Consider the following 23207-nt stretch of genomic DNA (forward strand, 5'->3'; position numbering starts at 1 on the left):
TCCCACTCCCCCTGCTTGTGTTCCTGCTCTCGCTGTGTCTCTCTCTGTCAAATAAATAAATAAAATCTTTTAAAAAAATGTCTTAAAGGATGTGTATAGGATTTTGACTGGGGAAGGAAATCCCAAGCAGAGTGATACACGATGCGAGTGTTTGTGGTCCAGAAGGAAACCAGGCAAGCACTGGATGACACAGCTGGTCAGCTGGTTGGAGCCATGGTGTGAAGACTTTATCAACAGTCTGTAATTCCAGAGACTTGGGGGACCAAGCATACTTCAAAGGAGTGACACGATTAGGATTGAATCGCAGTAAAATTAATCAAACAAGTGACCTGGAGTAGATGGAAACTAGAAGCAGAGACACCAGTTGGGACTTTACTTGGTATGGTTTAGGCTAGAAGTAGTGAATGCAAAGGCAAACAAAGGTGATGAGAAGGAGTGGTGGATTCAACAGACAGGAAACTGTATATGACTTTACAACTGATAACAAAAGGGGACAAGGGAAGGGAAGATTTAAAGGTACCTGGCACTTTCAAATCTAGCTAAGTATGATTGCATCAATTGTTAAGAACCAGTAAGTAAAACCTTACTACATGAACCTTCAGCAAGCTGCTGTGTAAACTCACAAACACAAGAAACTACCCATCAGTCTGCAATATCAGAAAGAACACAGCAAAATTTGAACTTTAGATTCATTTCACACTAATTAATAATAGGAAACAATGTGTATGAAACAATCTTACCCCTTTGCTGTATTCACTATCTGAATCACTGCTAAGTTCCTCAGTATTCATATTTTCCAAATCAGATTCCCCAGGTGCAATGGGCACTGTCACAGTGAGGCTGGGATTATGAATAAATGATTGACAATCACTTTCTTCCATCAAGCATTTGTCCACGCTGCCTCCAAAACCACTGATTTTGTCTTTTTCTTTGTGGAAATTGCGATCTTTGTTCATTTCAGCAAGTGTGCGGTTAGAGATACAGTTTTCCTTCTTACTATTTTGATCTTCTTCTCTTCCTGTGTCTTTGGCAATCTTTGGCTTTTTGGAAAATGCTTTGAGAATAAATTCATGTAAGGTTTGTTTCATATAATTTATTCCCTTCGTAATTCTGCCCACTGCAGTCTGAAGGTTGTTTGCCTCCTTGTCTTCTTCAATTGCTGTAAGATTGTCTGAGCTAAATGAGCTCAATAATAAAGCCAGAAATAGGTTGAGGACCTACATCAGGATGGGGATGGGGTGTGGAGAAATAGGGAGACAGGAAATAAAAAAGAAAATAAGCACATTTTTCTGAAATACAGGCCAAAATCCAAACCAGCATTAAAGATCCCTGTACTTCTTCACACAGAGGGAAGAACATGTGATGGGATAGAGACGAGGCTAGACTCTCATCACTGTCCTATCATATGTGTATCCTAGCTCCTGGAAACTCTGGGGAACAGAGGTCAGCCATACCCACGAAGGACTTAGCACAAGGAGCAAAGAGAATGCTCCCTCCCCATTATCATTATGCCATTCTTAGGTTCATTTCTGCAGCAGGAGTCCCTTGGCCAAATTCCCTTTTATAGGCATAAAAAGCCCTCCTAATGTTTACCTGTAATTAATATTTGTCACCTGTGAGAAAAAAGTAGAACAAGAAAATTGTGAGGAGTGTCTATTGTGCTGAAGTAACTGACACCAAGCTCTGTGTTTGCTTTTCCCAGAAGATACATGTCAGTTTGCTGCAACAAATGGAACATACAATACTTGCAAAGCTCCTGTAATAAAATATTCTGTCCAAGAATTGTGCCAGCTTGCAACTTAATGAGGCTTTTAAAGCATAGAAAAGGACCTGCCCACTGAACCCAATTCAAATGAGATAATGGCATTATGACTGTTTGGCCTCGTGCCAATCATTTGGCCCTGGAAGAAATAATCAAAGAGGGTAGGACAACTCCTAAAATCCCGTTTGTGTGCAAAACCATTTCTGTTTTTCCTCCCTGAGGTGAGGGACCAGGTGGACTCAATATTGTAAAAACAAAAAAACAAAAAAAAACAAAAAAACTCACAGAGGATTGAAAGTATTTAAATTTTATTTAAATTATATTTCAATATTGTTTTAGATAGGAAACAAAAAGGTAATTGAAATACCCTTTCATGTAAGTCTCTTCATGGACAAAAACATCTACCTCGTTAAAATAATCAAAATTAGGCCAAACTGAGGAGAAGGGACTCGTGCCTGAATTTGGGTCGACCTAAAACAATTTTTCAGAGATGTAAGTAGAAGAGCATAGTTTAAAAATGTCTATGTTAATATGTTTGATTTAAGAGAAGAGTCTGAGGGGGAGCAAAAAGAGAAAATCACAGAAAACAATTGCGATAAATCTTATGAAGGAATTCTGAAATAGTTTACTTTCATTTTGGTCTTTATGGTCAATGAGAAAATGTATTTATGTTTGTTTGTGTGTATGTTTTAACAGGAATGTTGATGAGAAGCCAAGGGCTCATTCTACAGCTTTAGTCTCCCTAATCAATGCAAGTACTAATAGTCTTCCTTTTTTCCTTTCAAATTTGTAATTAACTTTATTTTTCTACATTTACTGAGATATAATTGTTACATAACATCGTGTAAGTTTAAAGTGTACCACATGTTGATTTGACATATTTATACAAAATGATTACCACCACAGTGTTAAGGAACACCTCCATCATGTCAAAGAATTACCATTTTTGTGTGTGTATGGTGAGAACATTTAAGATCTATTCTCTTAGCAACTTTCAAGTATATAATACAGTATTATTAACTATAATTACCATGCTGTAAATTAGATCCCTAGAACTTATTTATCTTATAGCTGGAATTTTGAACTTTGACCACTATTTCCCCCACCCCCCCAGCCCCTGGTAATCACCATTCTAGTCTCTGTTTCTATGAGTTTGGCTTTTATAAGATTCCACATATTTCAATAATGTCCTCCTGTTCTGTCACATCTTCATTAAGGATAATAATGGTAACTTTCATTCCATCAAAAATCATAACAGTATTCTACTATTTTATCAAAATCTACTGGTACCACAATTGAAAATGAAGTCCGTTCTGTATCACACATCCATTATCAGATTAAGCAGAGAAAAAAATATTAATAAAATGTATGTCTGATTCAACATCATTCTGATTAATGTTCTTTCTTATTGTTTTTAACTATTTTAACTAATTGGTAGTAAAATTAAGGAGTAAGTGAGAAAAAAATGAAAGATCTGTTTAGCTGTAACTCTAATATGCAGAGGAGGACTGTATCAGAAACTTAATTTTTTGTTTTTCTTTTCAGATTCTAATTTTACATCATTGGTAATTCCTTAACCAGGAGTTGTTTATCTATTTTGTGAATTACACTTCTCTTGTCTTTCATTATCACTAGGAAATAATGAATAAATATCATCATGAGTCAGTGATTACCAGTTCTATATGGATGAAACATTCACTGAGATATCCCATCTATTTTTCACTATAAATTCATATTACTTTTCAAAGTAAACCATTACTGTTACACCTGTGTTCATGCTTAAATATTATTTTGCATATTATTCAAAGACCCACTTAAAAATTCTTCTTTGAGTCACTATTTAGAACTCTCTTTTCTTCCAATGTGTCAAGAGCATCTATTTTTGCCTCACTGCTAGCACCTACCACTTCTTCCTTATCTGATAATTTTGTGTACCATTTTCCCATGTCCATAGATAGTAATTACCTTGAAGACAGGGACTAACTCATAGGTATATATTTTTAATCACCCTGCAATACCCCAATACATTTCCTTTCACAGAGAAAGTAATAAAAATATTGAATGAATAATTCGAGAGTGCCCAAGGAATCCCCCTCACTTCATCCATGCCTGAGTGAATACTAAATATTTAAATTAGTTGTGACTAATGGCTTTGGTATGGTATGTTTTGACATCCTATCTTATAAGGAGCTACATTTCAATATTTTTATGTCAAAATTTTATTAAGAAGAAGTATACAAACAAATCACATTATAGGAGCTTATGAATACAATTGTTAAATTCAGAAGAAGAACCAGATAAAGCATATGCATTTTACTTCATATTGGAAGGGATTTATAAGCCTTTATAAAACTAGTAAATTTATTACTACAACTAGAGGATGATCAGTAATTACAGAATTCTAACTCATGGTGTCTACATTTCGTGCTGTAATGATCTAGAATTTGGATTGCATAATTTACTCTGTATATGTCTAGCCATTTAATGGCACAAAACAGTACCATTTAGTATATGACTTGGTGAATGTAGGTTTCTGTCTTAGGCTCTGAATTACTTTTGACATGGGGGCTGCAAGGACAAAAATAATTAGCAACTTATTTTCAAGCCAGTTGAAAGTGAAAGTATTAACCATATAGTTGTTAGTATACCCCACCTCCTGGGACTCCTAATGAGGAATCTAATGCCAAGGTGACAAACTAAACCAAGTCAACATGGTGGCTTTGAAAACTGAAGTGAGTGAGTCATGAAAGAACATCTTATCCCAATTTTCTCCTGTTTGTTAGCTTGAAAGTTTTTACCAATGGGTAGGTAAAAACAAACAAACAAACAAACAAAGAAGGAGTATAAGCCAAGCAAACACTAATGGAGAAATAGAAGATCAATTGTGAAAGAGATGCTATAGAGCAGTGGTGGGCAAATCTTTTTCTGTAAAGGGCGAGATAAAAAATATTTTGGCCTTTGTGGGACATAGAATCTCTATGGCAACTACTCAACTCTGCCATTGCAGAGTAAAACAGACACAGACAATATGTAAATGAATTAGCATGTCTGTGTTCTAATAAAATTTTGCTTACAGAGCCTGAAATTTAAATTTCATATAATTTCCATGTGTCATGAAATATTAATTTTCCTTTTATTTTTTTGACCATTGGAAAAAAACCAAAACCAAACATTCCAAGCTTGCAAGCCCATACAAAAACAGGCAGTATGCTGGATTTGGCACATGACTCATAGTTTCCTGATCCTTGCTATGGTTGCTAGTTTTATTATATATGACTATAGTGCAATGGGACCAGTCCTTTCAATTGCTTTGTTCCATTATAACTTCATTTTTGTTATTGTTAATTTAATCATATTCTATTTACTAGTATAACTTGGTATTTGAATGGACTTTTAAGATATAGGAAAACCACAGATTTAATTCATATGACATAATTTTCAAAATGAGAGAATAAAGTAGAAAACTTTCCATTAAAATAAATATTGTGAAGGGGCACCTGGGTGGCTCAGTTGGTTAAGTGTCTGACTCTTGGTTTTGGCTCAGGTCATGATCTCATGGGTTGTGAGATGGAGCCCTGCATTGGACTCTGTGCTCAGCAGGGAGTCCGCTTGAAGATTCTCTCCCTCTGCCCCTCCCTCCATGCACACACACACTCTCTCTCTCAAATAAATAAATCAATCTTTGAAAAAAATAAAATAAGTAAAATAATATAATCATTGTGAAAAATATAAATATGGGTTATCTGTCAGGGAAATTGAGACAATATTTCATTTTCTTTTCTGTACTTTCCCATATTAAAATGACCAATATTCTATCACAATTAATAGTTTTATGTGTAATTAATCCTAAAATTATAAAATAACTGATCTTATCATCATATAACAATTTTCGATGAAAAATTTTATACGTGTGAACCTCTGATTACATACCACTAGGTTTCCAATGACCATGACCATCATGTACACAATAAGGCACATGGCTTGACCAGCGACCTCCATACAGTCCCACATGGTTTCTATCCACTCTCCACACAGCACGCGGAACACAATCAGGAAGGAGTGGAAGAAGTCATTCATGTGCCAGCGTGGGAGTGTACAGTCTTCATTGATCTTGCAGACACATTCTTTGTAGTTCTTGCCAAAGAGCTGCATGCCGACCACGGCAAAAATGAAGACGATGATGGCCAACACCAAGGTGAGGTTACCCAGAGCACCCACTGAGTTGCCAATGATCTTTATCAGCATATTCAGTGTGGGCCAAGACTTTGCCAGTTTGAAAACTCGAAGCTGTAAGGAAACACAAAGGTTAATATTAATTATTATGAAAAGTGTTCAATGTTTCCAATCCTGAGTTTTGTCCCAAATTTTAAATTCTAAAATATTATCATTACCTAGCTAAAATTGATTATTTCTATTTTTTCCTGTCAGCTATTTTCAATATTCCTGTTATTTTGTTATAGTTGCCACAATATAATTACCATACATATTTTTGAAGGCAATTCAGGATTACTATAAAAGCCTCTTACTATGGTTTCAGATATTATTCCCTTTAGAATTGATAATTTATCCTTAATTCTCTTTTCTGATACTTAAAATTTTTTTAATTTGAATATAGTCTGATACTTTTATCTACTTTTTCATGCTGACATAGGATAAAGCCCAACATGTTAGAGAAAAGTGCTTTAAGTCCTTACATTTCTATATTTTTGATATCAGACAACAATCATTTTGGGGACAATAATTTGATCTTTAGTTATCAAACCCACAAAGTAATGAACATATTGTAGGAATTGAAATTCTGTAAACCATAAGCTTCTTACTGTGAAATAAATTATTGCCTACTGGCAAAAAAATATTTTCTTTACCCACTTCTTTTATACTAGTATATACAACTGAATATGTCTTTGAGATCCTAAAATTAATTCAATTACGACTGACCATGTCTTCAAGATGCTAAAATAAGAACATCCCTGTGATTTTTGAACTCTTTAAGAACTTTTGTGACGGAATGAAATTGATTATACTAGATACAAGACCTAATCTTGTCTTTTTGATTCAATCTTCCAAAAGACTTAAATAATAATGCAAAGCCTTAGGAACACCCTTTTATACACGGAATATAATGGTAAGGTTGGTCTATATTTACCAGTCTGAATGATCGCAGAACTGACAGTCCTTCCACATCTGCTAGAAAAAGCTCCACTAAACTTAAAGTCACAATAAGGCTGTCAAAAATGTTCCATCCTATTTGGAAATACTCATATGGATCCATGGCAATTAGTTTTAAGACCATTTCAGCTGCAAAGATCCCAGTGAAGACCTAAAGGAGAAATACAATGTTTTTTTTTCTGGTATTACTAGAAGTATAGAATCAAAGTAATGATGATTATGACTATTTGTTTTGCATCACTGTGCTTCAGGCAATGTGCCAGATCCTCTACAAATGTATATTATCTCATTTAATCCCATAAATCTGGTGACTATTTCTATAGCTATAATACATGCATTACAGGGATAAAAAGCTCTAAGTTTCCTGTCTACTCTCTTCATCTTTAGACAGCATTTTAGAAGAGCATATTAAAATCCCACATAAATAGGGGTGCCTGGGTGGTGCAGTTGGTTAAGTGTATGACTCTTGGGTTTGGCTTGGGTGGTGATCTCACGGTTGTGAGATCAAGCTCCGAGTCGGGATCCGTGCTCAGTGTGGAGTCGGCTTGAGATTCTCCCTCTCCCTCTGCCCCTCTCTTTCTCTCTCTCAAATAAATAAATCTTAAAAAAAAATTCCACATAAATAAAACCATGACAATTAACACAGTCACTTTTTTCAAAAAAAATTATGTGGGTCAATAAGTTATTCTGGAAGAAAATGAAAAGGAAATATAGATTGATACTGAAATTTTGAGCCAGTCTTTTTGTCTAGTCTGACTACTCTTAGGGTAATAGAGAATATGTTGACTCACTCTTTAAAGATTTATCAGTAGAAGAGGAAAAAGTATTTAATTGACACAGTGGGAGCTAAAGTAAGACTTCTAAAACTTTGACACAAAAGTGCATCACAAAACATCATTAATTCATGACATCGGTATTAAAGGACTGACTTAAAAAGACAACAGTGAAGGACTTGTTTATGAATCATTCAGGTTTGATTTGACTCAAAGAAGCTGACCAAAGAAGGCTCAAAGGGAAATGGTGAAGTCTTTAAGTGCTGAGTCAATTTAAAAATAATGCAGCATCAAGAAGACAAGCAGGAAGTACCCACACTTAGGGCTGTGGCAGGAGATAAGAAACACGATAAATTCTTTTGGGCTTCACAGTGATGCAGTCAACTCAGCAAGAAGGTACTGATTTTCATGATCTGTACTTCCACCAACAATTAGAAACTAGATAGTCCTGTCTTTTTTTTCAATTTAAATTTTGTTAGTAGCATACAGTGCAATATCGGTTTATAGAGTAGAATTCAGATTCATCACTTACATACAACACCCAGTGCTCATCACAACAAGTGCCCTCTTTAATACCCATCACCTGTCTAGTCCTGTCTTTTTCAAAGAGAAATCGAAGGCAAGAAGAATGCTACCTCAGAAAGCACATGGGGTACATACATCTTGACTGAAAATACACGGGAAAGAAGAATGACTCAGAAACAAACTCTTTGGCTCCAAAGATCAATTGTTTTGGGATCTAGGCAAAAGTAAAATTATCTTATACAGACATTCACAAAGACATCCAGAGTTATTGAAAATTTATGGAGAGTCATAAACTAGGATTCTTTGGCCATGAAATAGAACTTCTGCCTGCTTCACGCAGATTCTCAGAAACTAACACTTGTCATTTGCCCTAAGGCATTAATTAAGCCAAAATGTGACCAGCACTGCACATTTAAGAGATCACTCTGGCACCCATTTTCCTAATAGGATCCTCTGTCTTCTTGAAGCCTACAGATCCCTTGAGTGTCCTTGTGTCTTCTGTGTCCATTCCTCCCATTTTGGTTTCTTGGTATCCTTATTCTTAAGGCTTCTTTCAGCTAATTGATTTAAAGCATGATGATGATAATAATAACAGTAACAATAGGTTTAATTTGTTAATGACTTATGATATGCCAGACTAATAAGTAGAAAGTATTTAATCCTCTCAACAATATGATAAATGAAGTGCTCTTATTATATTATAAATAATGAATTATTTTTCTCATTTTACAAATGAGGTATAATTATTTTATGAATAAGAAAATTAAAGATTATAGAGATTAACACATTTGCCAAAGGTCATATAACCAGTAAGAGGCAGAATCAGAATTCAAATCCAAGACTTTGGGACTTCAAAGGCCCAGACACTTCACTTTTATGTCAAAACAAACCATCCATAATTTTTCTGAAAATATGTGGAGAACTCATAAGGAAGTGGCAATGTAATTATAAAATGAGTAAGAAAGTATCAAATTTTCAGAGTGTTGCTTTAAAGAGACATGCCAGGGAAAGATGGCGGAGGAGTAGGGGACCCTATATCAACTGGTCCCCGGAATTGAGCTGGATATCTACCAGACCACTCTGAGCACCCACGAAACCAGCCAGAGATGTAAGAAGATCTGGATCTCTACAAACAGAATATCGCAGGCAGTTGGTTTCGAGGTACGAAGCGGGGAGCCCTGATTCCATGGGCAGATATCGGAGGATAAACGGCAGTGGGAGGGCGCCTGGCCGTGGGGATCCTACACCACCGGTGAGCGACAGCCTCGCGCGCTGCGGACGGGCACAGACTGGCAGACCGGTAGGGGCGGGGAAAGGACTTTAGGGCAGCCCCCGGGGTGGAAACCCGGAGCAGCAGGGTCGTGCCGGCGAACTGCAGCCTCCAGGGGTGGAAACCTGGAGCGGTGGGGTCGCGCGGGTGAACTGGGAGCAGCTGGCGGTTTTAGAAGCACAAAGGGTAGAGACGTGCCCCGACCTGGAGGCAGCACTGGGAGCGCTGCGGAGGGGCGCACAACCCAGGACGCTGCAGTTTATAGCAGCACGGACAGAAACAGAGATGGTGTGGCCTGGAGGGCTCACTGAAGAACAGACTGTGGTCTCTCTGCTCTGAGGCAGAGGGTTGGAAACGGTCTCTTCTGCTCTGACTCGCGGATGAGAGGCGGAAAGCCGCCAGGGAAAGCCGCCAGAGAACAAAAGCCCCAAAAACTGATTCCTGCTGAGCCCATCCCCCGCCACAGGGGGGCAGGGCAACACCGCCCAAACAGGGTTGCCTGAGTAACAGCGCAGCAGGCCCCTCCCGCAGAAGACAGGCTGGGAAAACAAGAGGCCAGCAACTCTAAGGTCCCTAGAAAACAGGTGCATCTTGCTTGGGTTCTGGTCAATAATTTGGACTCTATACATTCCCTCAAACACCCATCAACAGAATGACTAGGAGGAGGAGCCCCCAAAATAGAAAAGACTCAGAGATTATGACTTATGCTGCAGATTTACAAATGGATGCAGATATAACCAAGATGTCGGAGATGGAATTCAGGCTAGCAATTGTGAAGACAATGGCTAGAATGGAGAAATCAATTAATGACAACATAGAGTCTCTAAGGGCAGAAATGAAAGGTGAATTGGCAGAAGTTAAAAATGCTATCAATGAGATCCAATCCAATCTAGATAATCTAACAGCTAGGGTAAGTGAGGCAGAAGAACGAATAAACAACCTGGAAGACAATATAATAGATAAAAAGGGAAAAGAGGAGGCCAGGGAAGAACAACTCAGAATCCATGAAAATAGAATAAGAGAAATAAGTGACACCATGAAGCGTTCCAATGTCAGAATAATTGGAATCCCGGAGGGAGTGGAGAGAGAGAGAGGACTAGAAGATGTATTTGAGCAAATCGTAGCTGAAAACTTCCCTAATCTGGGGAATGAAACAAACATTTGCGTCCTAGAGGCAGAGAGGACCCCTCCCAAGATCAAGGAAAACAGGCCAACACCCCGGCATGTAATAGTAAAACTTGCAAATCTTAGAACCAAGGAAACCATCTTAAGGGCAGTTAGGGGGAAGAGATTCCTTATGTACAGAGGGAGGAACATCAGAATAATGTCAGACCTATCCACAGAGACCTGGCAAGCCAGAAAGGCCTGGCAAGACATATTCAGGGTACTAAATGAGAAGAACATGCAGCCAAAAATACTTTATCCGTCAAGGCTGTCATTTAGAATGGATGGAGAGATGCAGAACTCTCACGACCGGCAGAAACTGAAAGAATATGTGACCACTATGCTGGCCCTGCAAGAAATATTAAGGGGGGGTTCTATAAAAGGAGAAAGACCCCAAGAGTGATATACAATAGAAATTTACAGGGACAATCTATAAAAACAACGTCTTCACAGGCAACATGATGACAATTAATTCATATCTTTCAATAATCACTCTCAACATGAATGGCCTAAATGCTCCCATAAAACGGCACAGGGTTGCAGATTGGATAAAAAGACAGGACCCATCCATATGCTGCCTACAAGACTCATTTTGAACCTAAAGATACATCCAGACTGAAAGTGAAGGGATGGAGATCCATCTTCCATGCCAGTGGACCTCAAAAGAAAGCTGGGGTAGCAATTCTTGTATCAGACAAATTAGATTTTAAACTAAAGTCTGTAATTAGAGACACAGAAGGACACTATATCATTCTTAAAGGGTCTATCCAACAAGAAGACCTAACAATTGTAAATATCTATGTCCCCAACATGGGAGCAGCCATCTACATAAGCCAACTGTTAACCAAAATAAAGAGTCATATTGATAACAATACGTTAATTGTAGGAGACCTCAATACTCCACTCTCAGCAACGGACAGATCATCTAAGCAGAAAATCAACAAGGAAACAAGAGCTTTAAATGATACATTGGACCAGATGGACCTCATAGATATTTACAGAACATTCCACCCTAAAACAACACAATACTCATTCTTCTCGAGCACGCATGGAACTTTCTCCAGAATAGACCACATACTGGGTCACAAATCAGGTCTCAACCAATACCAAAAGACTGAGATTATTCCCTGAATATTCTCAGACCACAATGCTTTAAAACTGGAACTCAATCACAAGAAGAAATTTGGCAGAAATTCAAACACTTGGAAGCTAAAGACCACTCTGCTCAAGAATGTTTGGGTCAACCAGGAAATCAAAGAAGGACTTAAACAATTCATGGAAATCAATGAGAACAAAAACACATCGGTCCAAAACCTATGGGATACTGCAAAGGCAGTCCTAAGGGGGAAATACATAGCCATCCAAGCCTCACTCAAAAAAATAGAAAAATCCCAAATTCACCAACTAACTCTACACCTTAAAGAACTAGAGAAAAAGCAACAAATGATGCCTAAGCCATGCATTAGAAGAGAAATAATTAAAATTAGAGCAGAAATCAATGAATTAGAAACCAGAAACACAGTAGATCAGATCAACGAAACTAGAAGTTGGTTCTTTGAAAGAATTAATAAGATCAATAAACCACTGGCCAGACTTATCCAAAAGAAAAGAGAAAGGACACAAATTAATAAAATTATGAATGAAAGGGGAGAGATCACGACTAACACCAAGGAAATAGAAACAATTATTAGAAATTATTATCAACAACTATATGCCAATAAACTGAGCAATCTGGATGAAATGGAGCCCTTCCTGAAACCTATAAGCTGCCAAGGCTGAAACAGGAAGAAACTGACAACCTGAATAGGCCAAAAACCAGTAACAAGATTGAAGCAGTGATCAAAAACCTCCCAAAAAACAAGAGTCCAGGGCCTGATGGATTCCCTGGGGAATTCTACCAAACATTCAAAGAAGAAATAATACCTATTCTACTGAAGCTGTTTCAAAAAATAGAAACAGAAGGAAAGCTTCCAAATTCATTCTATGAGGCCAGCATTACCCTAATCCCCAAACCAGGCAAAGACCCCATCAAAAAGGAGAATTTCAGACCGATATCCCTGATGAATATGGATTCCAAAATCCTTAACAAAATCCTAGCTAATAGGATCCAACAATACATTAAAAGGATCATCCACCACGACCAAGTGGGATTTATCCCTGGGATGCAAGGGTGGTTCAACATTCGCAAATCAATCAATGTGATAGAACACATTAATAAGAGGAGGGAGAAGAACCATATGGTCCTCTCAGTTGATGCAGAAAAAGCATTTGACAAAATACAACATCCTTTCCTGATTAAAACTCTTCAGAGTATAGGGATAGAGGGAACATCCTCAAGTTCATAAAATCTATCTATGAAAAACCCACAGCGAATATCATCCTCAATGGGGAAAAGCTGAGAGCCTTTCCCTTAAGATCAGGAACACGTCAAGGATGCCCACTCTCGCCACTATTGTTCAACATAGTACTAGAAGTCCTAGCAACAACAATCAGACAACAAAAAGAAATAAAAGGTATTCAAATTGGCAAAGAAGAAGTCAAACTCTCTCTTTTTGCAGACGACATGATACTTTATGTGGAAAACCCAAAAGACTCCACCCCCAAATTACTAGAACTCATACAGCAATTCAGTAATGTGGCAGGATACAAAATCAATGCACAGAAATCAGTTGCTTTCTTATACACTAACAACACAACTGTAGAAACAGAAATTAGAGAAACGATTCCATTTACAATAGCACCAAAACCCATAAGATACCTCGGAATAAACCTAACCAAAGAGGTAAAGGATCTATACTCTAGGAACTACAGAACACTCACAAAAGAAATTGAAGAAGACACAAAAAGATGAAAAAATATTCCATGCTCATGTATCGGAAGAATAAACATTGTTAAAATGTCTATGCTACCCAGAGCAATCTATACCTTCAATGCCATCCTGATCAAAATTCCAATGACATTTTTCAAAGTGCTGGAACAAACAATCCTAAAATTTGTATGGAATCAGAAAAGACCCCGAATCGCCAAGGAAATGTTGAAAAAGAAAAACAAAGCTGGGGGCATCATGTTGCCTGATTTCAAGCTGTATTACAAAGCTGTGATCACCAAGACAGCATGGTACTGGCACAAAAACAGACATACAGACCAATGGAACAGAATAGAGAACCCAGATATGGACCCTCAACTCTATGGTCAAATAATCTTTGACAAAGCAGGAAAAAACATGCAATGGAAAAAAGATAGTCTCTTCAATAAATGGTGCTGGGAAAATTGGACAGCCACATGCAGAAGAATGAAACTCGACCATTCTCTAACACCATTCACAAAGATAAACTCAAAGTGGATGAAAGACCTCAATGTGAGAGAGGAATCCATCAAAATCCTAGAGGAGAACATAGGCAGTAACCTCTTTGACATCGGCCACAGCAACTTCTTTCAGGATACATCTCCAAAAGCTAGTGAAACAAAAGCAAAAATGAACTTTTGGGACTTCATCAAGATAAAAAGCTTCTGCACAGCAAAGGAAACAGTCAACAAAACAAAGAGGTAACCCACAGAATGGGAGAAGATATTTGCAAATGACACTACAGATAAAGGGCTGGTATCCAAGATCTATAAAGAACTTCTCAAACTCAACACCCAAAAAACAAATAATCAAGTCAAAAAGTGGGCAGAAGATATGAAAAGACACTTCTCTGAAGAAGACATACAAATGGCTAACAGACACATGAAAAAATGTTCATCATCATTAGCCATCAGGGAAATTCAAATCAAAACCACATTGAGATACCACCTTACACCAGTTAGAATGGCAAAAATGGACAGGGAGAGAAACAACAAATGTTGGAGAGGTTGTGGAGAAAGGGGAACCCCCTTATACTGTTGGTGGGAATGCAAGCTGGTACAGCCACCTTGGAAAACAGTGTGGAGGTTCCTCAAAAATTTAAAAATTGAGCTACCCTATGACCCAGCAATTGCACTCCTGGGTATTTACCCCAAAGACACAGATGTAGTGAAAAGAAGGGCCATATGCACCCCAATGTTCATAGCAGCAATGTCCGCAATAGCCAAACTGTGGAAAGAGCCGAGATGCCCTTCAACAGATGAATGGATAAAGAAGATGTGGTCCATATATACAATGGAATATTACTCAGCCATCAGAAAGGATGAATACCCAACTTTTACAACAACATGGATGCGACTGGAGGAGATTATGCTAAGTGAAATAAGTCAAGCAGAGAAAGTCAATTATCATATGGTTTCACTTATTTGTGGAACATAAGGAATAGCATGGAGGACATTAGGAGAAGGAAGGGAAAAATGAGGGGGGGGAATTGGAGGGAGAGATGAACCATGAGAGACTATGGACTCTGAGAAACAAACAGGGTTTTAGAGGGGAGGGGGGATTGGTTAGCCCAGTGATGGGTATTAAGGAGGGCACGTACTGCATGTAGCACTGGGTGTTATACGAAAACAATGGATCGTGGATCACCACATCAAAAACCAATGATGTATTGTATGGTGACTAACATAACATAATAAAATTAAAAAATAAATAAATAAATAAATAAAGAGACATGCCAGCAGGGGAAAAAAAAAAAAAATCCCACACACTATCAACTCCCAAGATGGTGACCCTCTTTGGAAATAGTATTGTTATAGACCTCTATACTTCTGCAAAGTTATTTTAAAATAGTATCACCAGAATCTTGACTCTGTACAATGATTCATATTGTGAATTCTGGATGTGGATAATTATGTAGCTACATACCCATCTGACTTAAAGAAAAGAAATGACAATCATGACAACCAAAGAGAAGATCTATGGGTACATAATACACATTGAGAAACTCACCAAATTTCCCACAGTGAGTACATTTTTGAATTCATCAGTCATTGGGTGATGCTCCATAGCCATAAACATTGTGTTTAAAACTATGCAAATGGTAATAGCAAGATCTACAAAAGGATCCATTACAATAAAATAGACAAGCTTTTTGAATTTTATCCAATATGGAGAACAATTCCAGATCAAGAATGTGTGTGCAAATCTGTACCACCAAGGTGGACATTTTTGTCTGGACTCTTCAAGTTCTGGGGAAAAAAAACAACAGAGAACATAAAGCCAATCATTTGTTTATTTTATTCCTAACCAGGTACGGTACAAATCAGCAGTACACTTTAACACTGAAACAAGTTTTCTGTTTAGACTTTGCAAATTTAACAGTACTTCTTCTATGAAAGCATAGCATATTACATAAAAATCTTATATCACAATGTTCATTTACTAGAGCAAGCATAAGTTAGGGGAAGGCAGTGAAATTAATGACTCAAAGCAGATATGGGCAACTCCCAGAGAAACATACACCTAACATGTGATGGGAAACAGGAGAATCTATGTAGAAATATATATTTTCCACCAATATATATCCTTTCATAGGTGAAAACAATCTGAGAACCAAGAGACTAGAAATAATTTATGTAGTGACTCATTCAATAGATATGTCATACCATGAGCCTTTTTATTTCTCACCATTAAGTTTAGGAGGTGGAGGGAAGCTTTGTCTGAGGCCATCATGGAAATGTGTGGGTATGAGGTAGCAACCCAAGGACAAGGTGGGACCTGGGGCATATTGTAGGGGGAGAGGGTGGGAGCCAGTACATTTTAAAAGTTGCCACCCTTAACTCTCTTCTCAGTGCATCTCAGGGTCTAACCACTATTGTTCCTATTATGTTCTCTAAATTGCTTTCTCTAATGTCTTTTCATCATATTCTGAACAGATGTTACATCACATATTACCATTTTATAATTTCATTGAATGTGCTCAGAGGCAGCAATTTATAGACATCTGGAAGTATGTATTATTTTTTTGCATATTTGAATGATGATAAATTCAGAGAGACTAGTTTAAGTTTCTAAGACTATATAGTGAGAATCACCCAGCCCTGGGTTAGCCTAGATTTCTTCATTAATTACCATTAAGCTATTTATCTTTGAAAAGTCCTATCACCTAATGTCTTTAATCACAAAAAAAACTTTATCAATTTTTTTGAGCACATAAAGACCATTCCATTAGTGTCCATTGATTATCTTTACTAATGTTTATAACCATTTTTTATTCTTTGAATTCTTCCTAAGAATTTTATATACCTATTTAAGGCTGACCAGGATTTATCTAAATTCTGTTTAAAAATCTGTATGGGTGGGGCGCCTGGGTGGCTCAGATGGTTAAGCGTCTGCCTTCGGCTCAGGTCATGATCCCAGGGTCCTGGGATCGAGTCCCACATCGGGCTCCCTGCTCAGCGGGGAGCCTGCTTCTCCCTCTGCCTCTCTCTCTCTCTCTCTGTCTCTTATGAATAAAGGAATAAAATCTTTAAAAAAAAAAAAAGAAAGAAAAAAAAGAAAAATCTGTATGGGTAAGAGGGTATTATTACATACCTTCTACAGTGTTTGTTAATATGCTTACTCTACTCATTGCTCTTTGTCTCAGATTGGGATCATTCAACATATCTTCAGAAAGAAGGTAAGAACTGGAACGTCTTTTCTTATGTATTTGATTGGTTGTACCCTGAAAGAAAAAAGATGATTAATTAAAGTTCTAAGAATAGAATTCTAATAAATTATATGTGTAGAATAAAATCTTGCTTAGGTAGCTGTAGTGATTAAATAAAAGTAGAGACTAGGTTGCTGGGTTGGAATCATAGCTCTGCTACTTACTGGATATGTATCATTGGAGAGTTACTTAACTCCTGTCTCAGTTTCATCACTGGTAAAACGGGGATAATCATAGTACTTGCCTCCTATTCTTGCTTTGAGGATGAAAAGAACTAATGCTTAGGAAAATAACAAATAAAACAAGTTGCTTTTGTTGTTAAAATCACTTTCATCATCTATCTTTCTGGGTCTTGAATTTATTCAGATAGTTTTACCATGTAAGAGTCCTACATGAAAACAGCTAGACGTGTGTTGCAGTGATGTGTGTTAAAGGGGCAGAATCTCGGTATTCTCTGATAAATTTCTGTAATTATTCTTTGTTGAGGTAACAGCATTAATGGCGGCGACTGTAATGTTTGCCTCATGAATTGCTCTGAGTATATGATGATAAATGACTCAGTTTGAAAAGGACAATGGAGACTGATGGGAACTGTAGCAAAATGGAGAATGTAAGCTCCATCTAAAAGAGGTGACCACTTTCCGCTCTAAAGGATTGCTGCCATGCAGGACTATGAGCTCAGTCTTACCAGGTACACTCATTTTTATATGAAAACGTCTTGTTTTTAAATCTTGGCAACTAATTCAAAGTTAAAACACTGTGCTGGTTCAGTGCAGGCCAATAATACATACACACACACACACATACACCACTCACACACATATACCACAAACAACTATACAACTCTATATGTATCACCTATCTATCTGCTTAGGTGTGGTATGTGTGGTATGTGTGTATGTATAAATATACACACACAGCACTTTACAAACATATAAATATAGTTCTAGAGTTTTAAAGTTGTATAGTTGTTCAGATACAGTTATATATGTGTGTATATCACAACATGGACACATGGGCATAAATCTATGCTTGTGTGTCTGTCTGTATGTGTATGTGCAGACATACAAGCACACGTATCTGAAGGTGGCTATTTGTAGAGACCTATAAGATCCAATCTCTAATTTACTGACTTTCCAGAAAAGGCAATTTTTCTCCAAGTCAAACAAGAGTAACAAATTCTTTTTCATGTAGACATGTTTTACTTGTCCAGGTTATATTATTTGTCATGCAGTTTTTTCATCTAAACTGAACATTTTGCCACACTATTACGTTTATTGCATTTCTGTTGAATCCTAGAGTATCTACTAACTCCTCTAGTTTTGTAGTTTGTTTCAGGATTTATGGTAATACTGATTTTCCTATGGTAAAAGTAAAGTCTTAAATAAAAACATTTCATTTAAAGATACGAAATAATATCCAAATTTGATATAAATTCTATATTTCACAGGTAACACATCACTGAAAAGAAAAACACAGCAAAGATCTGATTCCATAGAAATTTAACATGCTCACTTGATAAGGAAAAATATCTTGGCAGAAGGGCTGAAGCTGTATCATGCAAGCACAGAGGTCACACGTTACCTAAAAGCACATGCATTCACTCCAACTGAAATGTTTGTGGCCATGACTTTGATGGAACTTTATTCTCACTAAAAATACTATGTTGTCTGAAAATATGAATATATGAATAAGTAACATGAGTTCAAAGTTTGTTAGGTTAGTCAAACCCCCTGCTGATATTTGGTCATGCAATATAATATGGTGAGTGGTCTAAAGAGGTAACCTAGAAACTCCAGAAACCAGAAAGTTCTCTTTCAAGCCTAATCAGACTCTTTTTCTAACCACTCAATTAATCCTAAACTCTTGAAGTTGTTGCTTTGGACTGGTTGTTTTGTTTTCGCTTTTATGTGTATATGTTTGTATTAATGTATGTAGTTTGGATATTTTATTTTTATTCATAGACACCAGACAAAAGAGGGTTTTTTTTTTTTTTAAATGAAAAGAGTAATTTTCATTTATGTATGGGGGGAAAAGCACAACTATTCTAAATTATTTCCAAGTTCAGAAGCCTAACACACACTGGAGAGAGCAAAGGTGTGGTGGGTTAAGAGTACAAGCTCTGAAACAGAGGGCCTCTGTTTGAACTTCAGGACTACTGTTTATTAGCTGAGTGAACTTGAACAAGCTGCTTTAGTTCTCCGAGCCTTGGTTTCCCTCTTTGTAAAACAGGGATAATAATATATCACCTTATAGGGCCGTTGTAAATACTAAACACACGTTTGCTATTATTATTATTAATTTTAAAACTCAAGATTCCTTGCACAAGGAATAAACAGTATCTTGACAAAGATAGCAGGAGGCGGCAACTAATCCAAACTTCCTTACAGAAATGGGACCTATTATCAATGAATAAGATCAGCATTAGCAATGCATTTCCTGTGCTGACATATATGTATATATGTTTTATACATTGTTTTCTAAAGGGATGGTTTACAATATTCAAGTATAATTTCATTAGATAAGTTCCTTTTTTAAAAAATGGAGTTTTAAATATCTTTGCATTAGACGTCTACAGCATATGGGATGAGAATTCCACGAATGAGTTAAAGGTGTATTTCTACAGTAGAGGTATTGCAAGACACAGAGCCATTCACAGGACCACAGAAGGCCCCTCTAGCAGAGAGACTGACTGATGCAAGAATAAGGGTGGAGCCATGCCTGAGCTATTTTAAAACGTCCTTACGCTGTCATCAGAAGTTGCCTTATCTATTATCACCTCTGGCAGAAGCTGTCCATTGGGGAGCATGAGGGCTGAGGGTCCATCAACCAGGGAGACCACACCATTGCAGTCCACGGCACTGTGCATCTTCCCATTCAGCGGCAGCACTGGGGGAGACCTACTGGATGGGCTGACGTTACTGCTGCGCCGCTCCCGAGGTCTGTGGGGCACAAACAGCGAGTCCCTCCTGCTTTCGCTCTCTCCAAAAATGCTATGCTCATCATCGGCAAATTCAGTCTCCGATCCAACATCTTTCCCTCGACCTTTGAAACTAAAAAGGCTTGTTCTGCTGCTGCGCCTTCCAGAAAACAAAGAGCCTCGAATGCTGAGCGGTGACTGCAGAGAAAAGATGACATTTATCGGCTGAAGCACCTAAGAGTAGAAGCGCACAGAACTACCACGGACCCCACTGAGCTGAGGCCAGGTGGCCCTGTGCTGGTTTAAAAGAAGCGTATTTAAAAACAAAGGAATTTGGCAGCAAGACAAACTCTTCCAAATCAGGGATGAAAAGACTGGATGAATCCATCCTTTCAGGACCGGGTAAATTATTTATTGCCACACAGGTCTTTCCTACTCTGTCTGGCCTAGAGTGACATCTCCATTCTCTCCATTGTTTCTATCCCATTCATCTTGCTACAAAGAACATATCATTTTTAAAAAACTTTTGGTATTAATACCTGTTATTTAGCTTTTCATATATCAATCCCCAAGTTCCATAAGTAATTGAAACTTTCTTGAGGCCAAAGGCCACGCTGTATGCTTCTTTGCCTTCCATTGCTTGCAACTCCACTTTACATATTGGAAGCTCAGTCAAGGTATGCTGAGAAAGACCTTTTAATGTCAGTGAGTTTACAAAGTCATAAAACACAGAGAACTTGAAATAGAGATTGCCCAACACCAAAGAGGGGGGGAAAGTCACATCTGTTCGACTCATGGCCGGGATAAACTGTGTCCATAAACCAAACTGAATGTTTATTCTTTGGAAGTACCTACTTCAATACATGTTAGTGCTTCCTATGTAAAGGACAAAGTGGCAGGCACTCTGAATAATGGAAAGTGAGTATAACCAAGTCTCTGCCTTAAAACAGGCTTGGATTGCTCTTGTCCTATTTCCTTTTATTGATATCACATGTATTCAAGTTCAGTCTCCCCAGCTAAATTATAACATCTTTGAGGGCAGGGACTCTATCCTTTATTTCTATGTCCATCTGGCAGTGTCTTACACACTTAAGTAGTAGAAATTTTCAATGTAGACATAAATGAGAAGGATAGTAATTTCTGAGTGGGGCACCAAAGAGCAGATTGGAGAAGGGAGAGGGCAGAGGCAAATGTGCGGGGCGAGCGGCATCTGAGCTAATGAAGGAAGAACGGGTGCAACTACACCAGGTGGAAAACAAAGAAGAAAATCATCCCACTTAGAGAACACCACACGTACTAAGTAATAAGGTATAGGGCATGTAGGTAAGAGTGAACGATCATGGTGGACTGAGGGTATGTGAAGGTAGAGAAAGGGGGGAAATGAGGTTGAAGCCAGTCCACAACATGGATAAGATGTGGGTCTTGTTCTGTAGTCAATGATTAACACAGTCGGGTTTTTTGGGGGTTTTGTCTTGTTTCTTAAAGTTGAACCAAGGGACAGCTTTGTTTTAGAAAAATGATTTGGAAAGGTTGTGTGATAGAACACAGGGAAATGTTTAGGAGAATAGAAGCAATTGTTTTTCTTAGAGGTCTGTAGGCAGGGAAACCTGAGATATGGAGGTTTCTGTGGAAAGAGAGGGAAAAAAGCAAGAGAAATTTTACACAAGCAGAAATAACAGACTGTGCGACTAGATGTTAGTAGCTGAAGCAGTTGGGGGTGGGGACTGTCAAGGTGTCTCCAAACTTTTCCAGCTTGGGTGACTGATATTTAGGCGGTACCATTACTTACAGTGGTGGAGAAACTAATCTAAGATTAGTTTTTAACCAATGAGGCATTATGAAATACAGACTAGATAAAAATGTAAAAGCTAATATATAGTGTAAATAATTTTTTCATTTCTACAACAGTTCTCATGAATACTTTGTTTTTAAAATTTGTTTATCAGAGAAGATCATATGACAATACTGAAACTATAAGTTCCTTCAAAAATGGTCAAACTTCAATGGAAAACTATGGACATCTATGTTCTTTCCATAAATGTCCAATGATCAACACGTTTTTACCCAAAAACATACTGATGAAGTCATTCACTCTACTCTCCTGAGATCCCATCTTCAAAATAAAACATTTTGCTCTATAATCCTACCCCTGGCATTATGCATTCGATAGGTGCAGGGGTACCTGGTTAGGGGTAGACAGTCTCTTTTCACGTGCTCGTCTATGACCTTCAACACCAAGGTGGAAACTTTGTCTCCTGATACTCTCCTCTGACTCTGATTTGGACAACTTCTCATTGTCTCCCTTTTCTTCCCCACTGGAAAGCTTCTTTTGATTCCTTTTCTTTCTTCTGTTTCTTCTTTCTTTAGCACTTTTAGAGCTCAGTTTGGATGTTTCAGAGGAACTCTCAGAGAAGCCCATCATTCTGCTTCTCCCAGTACTTGTGTATTCAGCTGCTGCAACTGCAATTGCCTGTTGGACCAAGAGGCCACACATAGCGTAAGTCATTTCCAAAGTCTGGGAGACCCTATGATGGGGCACCTCTCTGCCATGAATGTAATTACACTATGCACATAATCATGTCCCTTGTACATGAAGTGATGCCGTTTTCTTTGCACTATGACCAGAGAGCTTACAGAGCACTCTTGCTTTGTAATAAAGCCCTATTTTACTTCGGAATTAAGCTATTACACACTATTACTATATATATAATAAAACAATTTAAAATAGTATATACGAAGGTTTTACTAGGTAATTTTGGAACATAAAACTCACATAAACCATACAATAAGAAAATGTGTACAACTCATTCAGGTAGTTAATTCAATATTATCAATAGAGTCAGGTACTCAGTTTAATGAAGACTGAATTATCTGAAAATGAAAATGAATTATTACAAAATACATCTCACGAAAATGAGGGACTTCTAAGGGTTTCCTATTAAATTCCTGGGATGACCTAGCGTTAACCCTTTATTAAAAAATTATGTTTTTACTATTAAAACAATCCTTGTAAAAATTTGGAAAATAAGGACATTGTGAATTAAAATTAAAAATCACTCATAGTCTTACA

At 37.6% G+C, this 23207-nt stretch overlaps 1 protein-coding gene and 2 long non-coding RNA genes across 4 annotated transcripts in view; 2 read left to right on the forward strand and 1 right to left on the reverse strand.

Annotated features, from left to right (window-relative positions):
* Window positions 1-23207, forward strand: part of LOC118534498 (uncharacterized) — a 265028-nt gene that overhangs the window by 106989 nt on the left and 134832 nt on the right. For both annotated transcript variants that reach the window (XR_013447198.1, XR_013447201.1), the window contains one exon: window positions 22505-22634. This is a non-coding gene — a long non-coding RNA (uncharacterized LOC118534498). The remainder of the gene's footprint in view (window positions 1-22504; window positions 22635-23207) is intronic.
* The window catches only part of SCN9A (sodium voltage-gated channel alpha subunit 9), a 173892-nt gene that overhangs the window by 61644 nt on the left and 89041 nt on the right, over window positions 1-23207 (reverse strand). The window contains exons 11-17 of the mRNA XM_036090406.2: window positions 22320-22607; window positions 19964-20335; window positions 17103-17232; window positions 15519-15757; window positions 6909-7082; window positions 5693-6049; window positions 741-1217 (exon numbers count right to left, since the gene is read on the reverse strand). Coding sequence (XP_035946299.1) covers window positions 741-1217; window positions 5693-6049; window positions 6909-7082; window positions 15519-15757; window positions 17103-17232; window positions 19964-20335; window positions 22320-22607 — 2037 coding nt within the window. The remainder of the gene's footprint in view (window positions 1-740; window positions 1218-5692; window positions 6050-6908; window positions 7083-15518; window positions 15758-17102; window positions 17233-19963; window positions 20336-22319; window positions 22608-23207) is intronic.
* On the forward strand, window positions 5825-19720 carry LOC144381621 (uncharacterized). The gene is made up of 4 exons (XR_013447203.1): window positions 5825-5957; window positions 17155-17187; window positions 17711-17908; window positions 18668-19720. It is a non-coding gene; the product is annotated as an uncharacterized LOC144381621 (long non-coding RNA).

The sequence above is a fragment of the Halichoerus grypus genome, chromosome 4, assembly GCF_964656455.1.
Source record: "Halichoerus grypus chromosome 4, mHalGry1.hap1.1, whole genome shotgun sequence".
In the NCBI taxonomy this organism is placed as follows: domain Eukaryota; kingdom Metazoa; phylum Chordata; class Mammalia; order Carnivora; family Phocidae; genus Halichoerus; species Halichoerus grypus.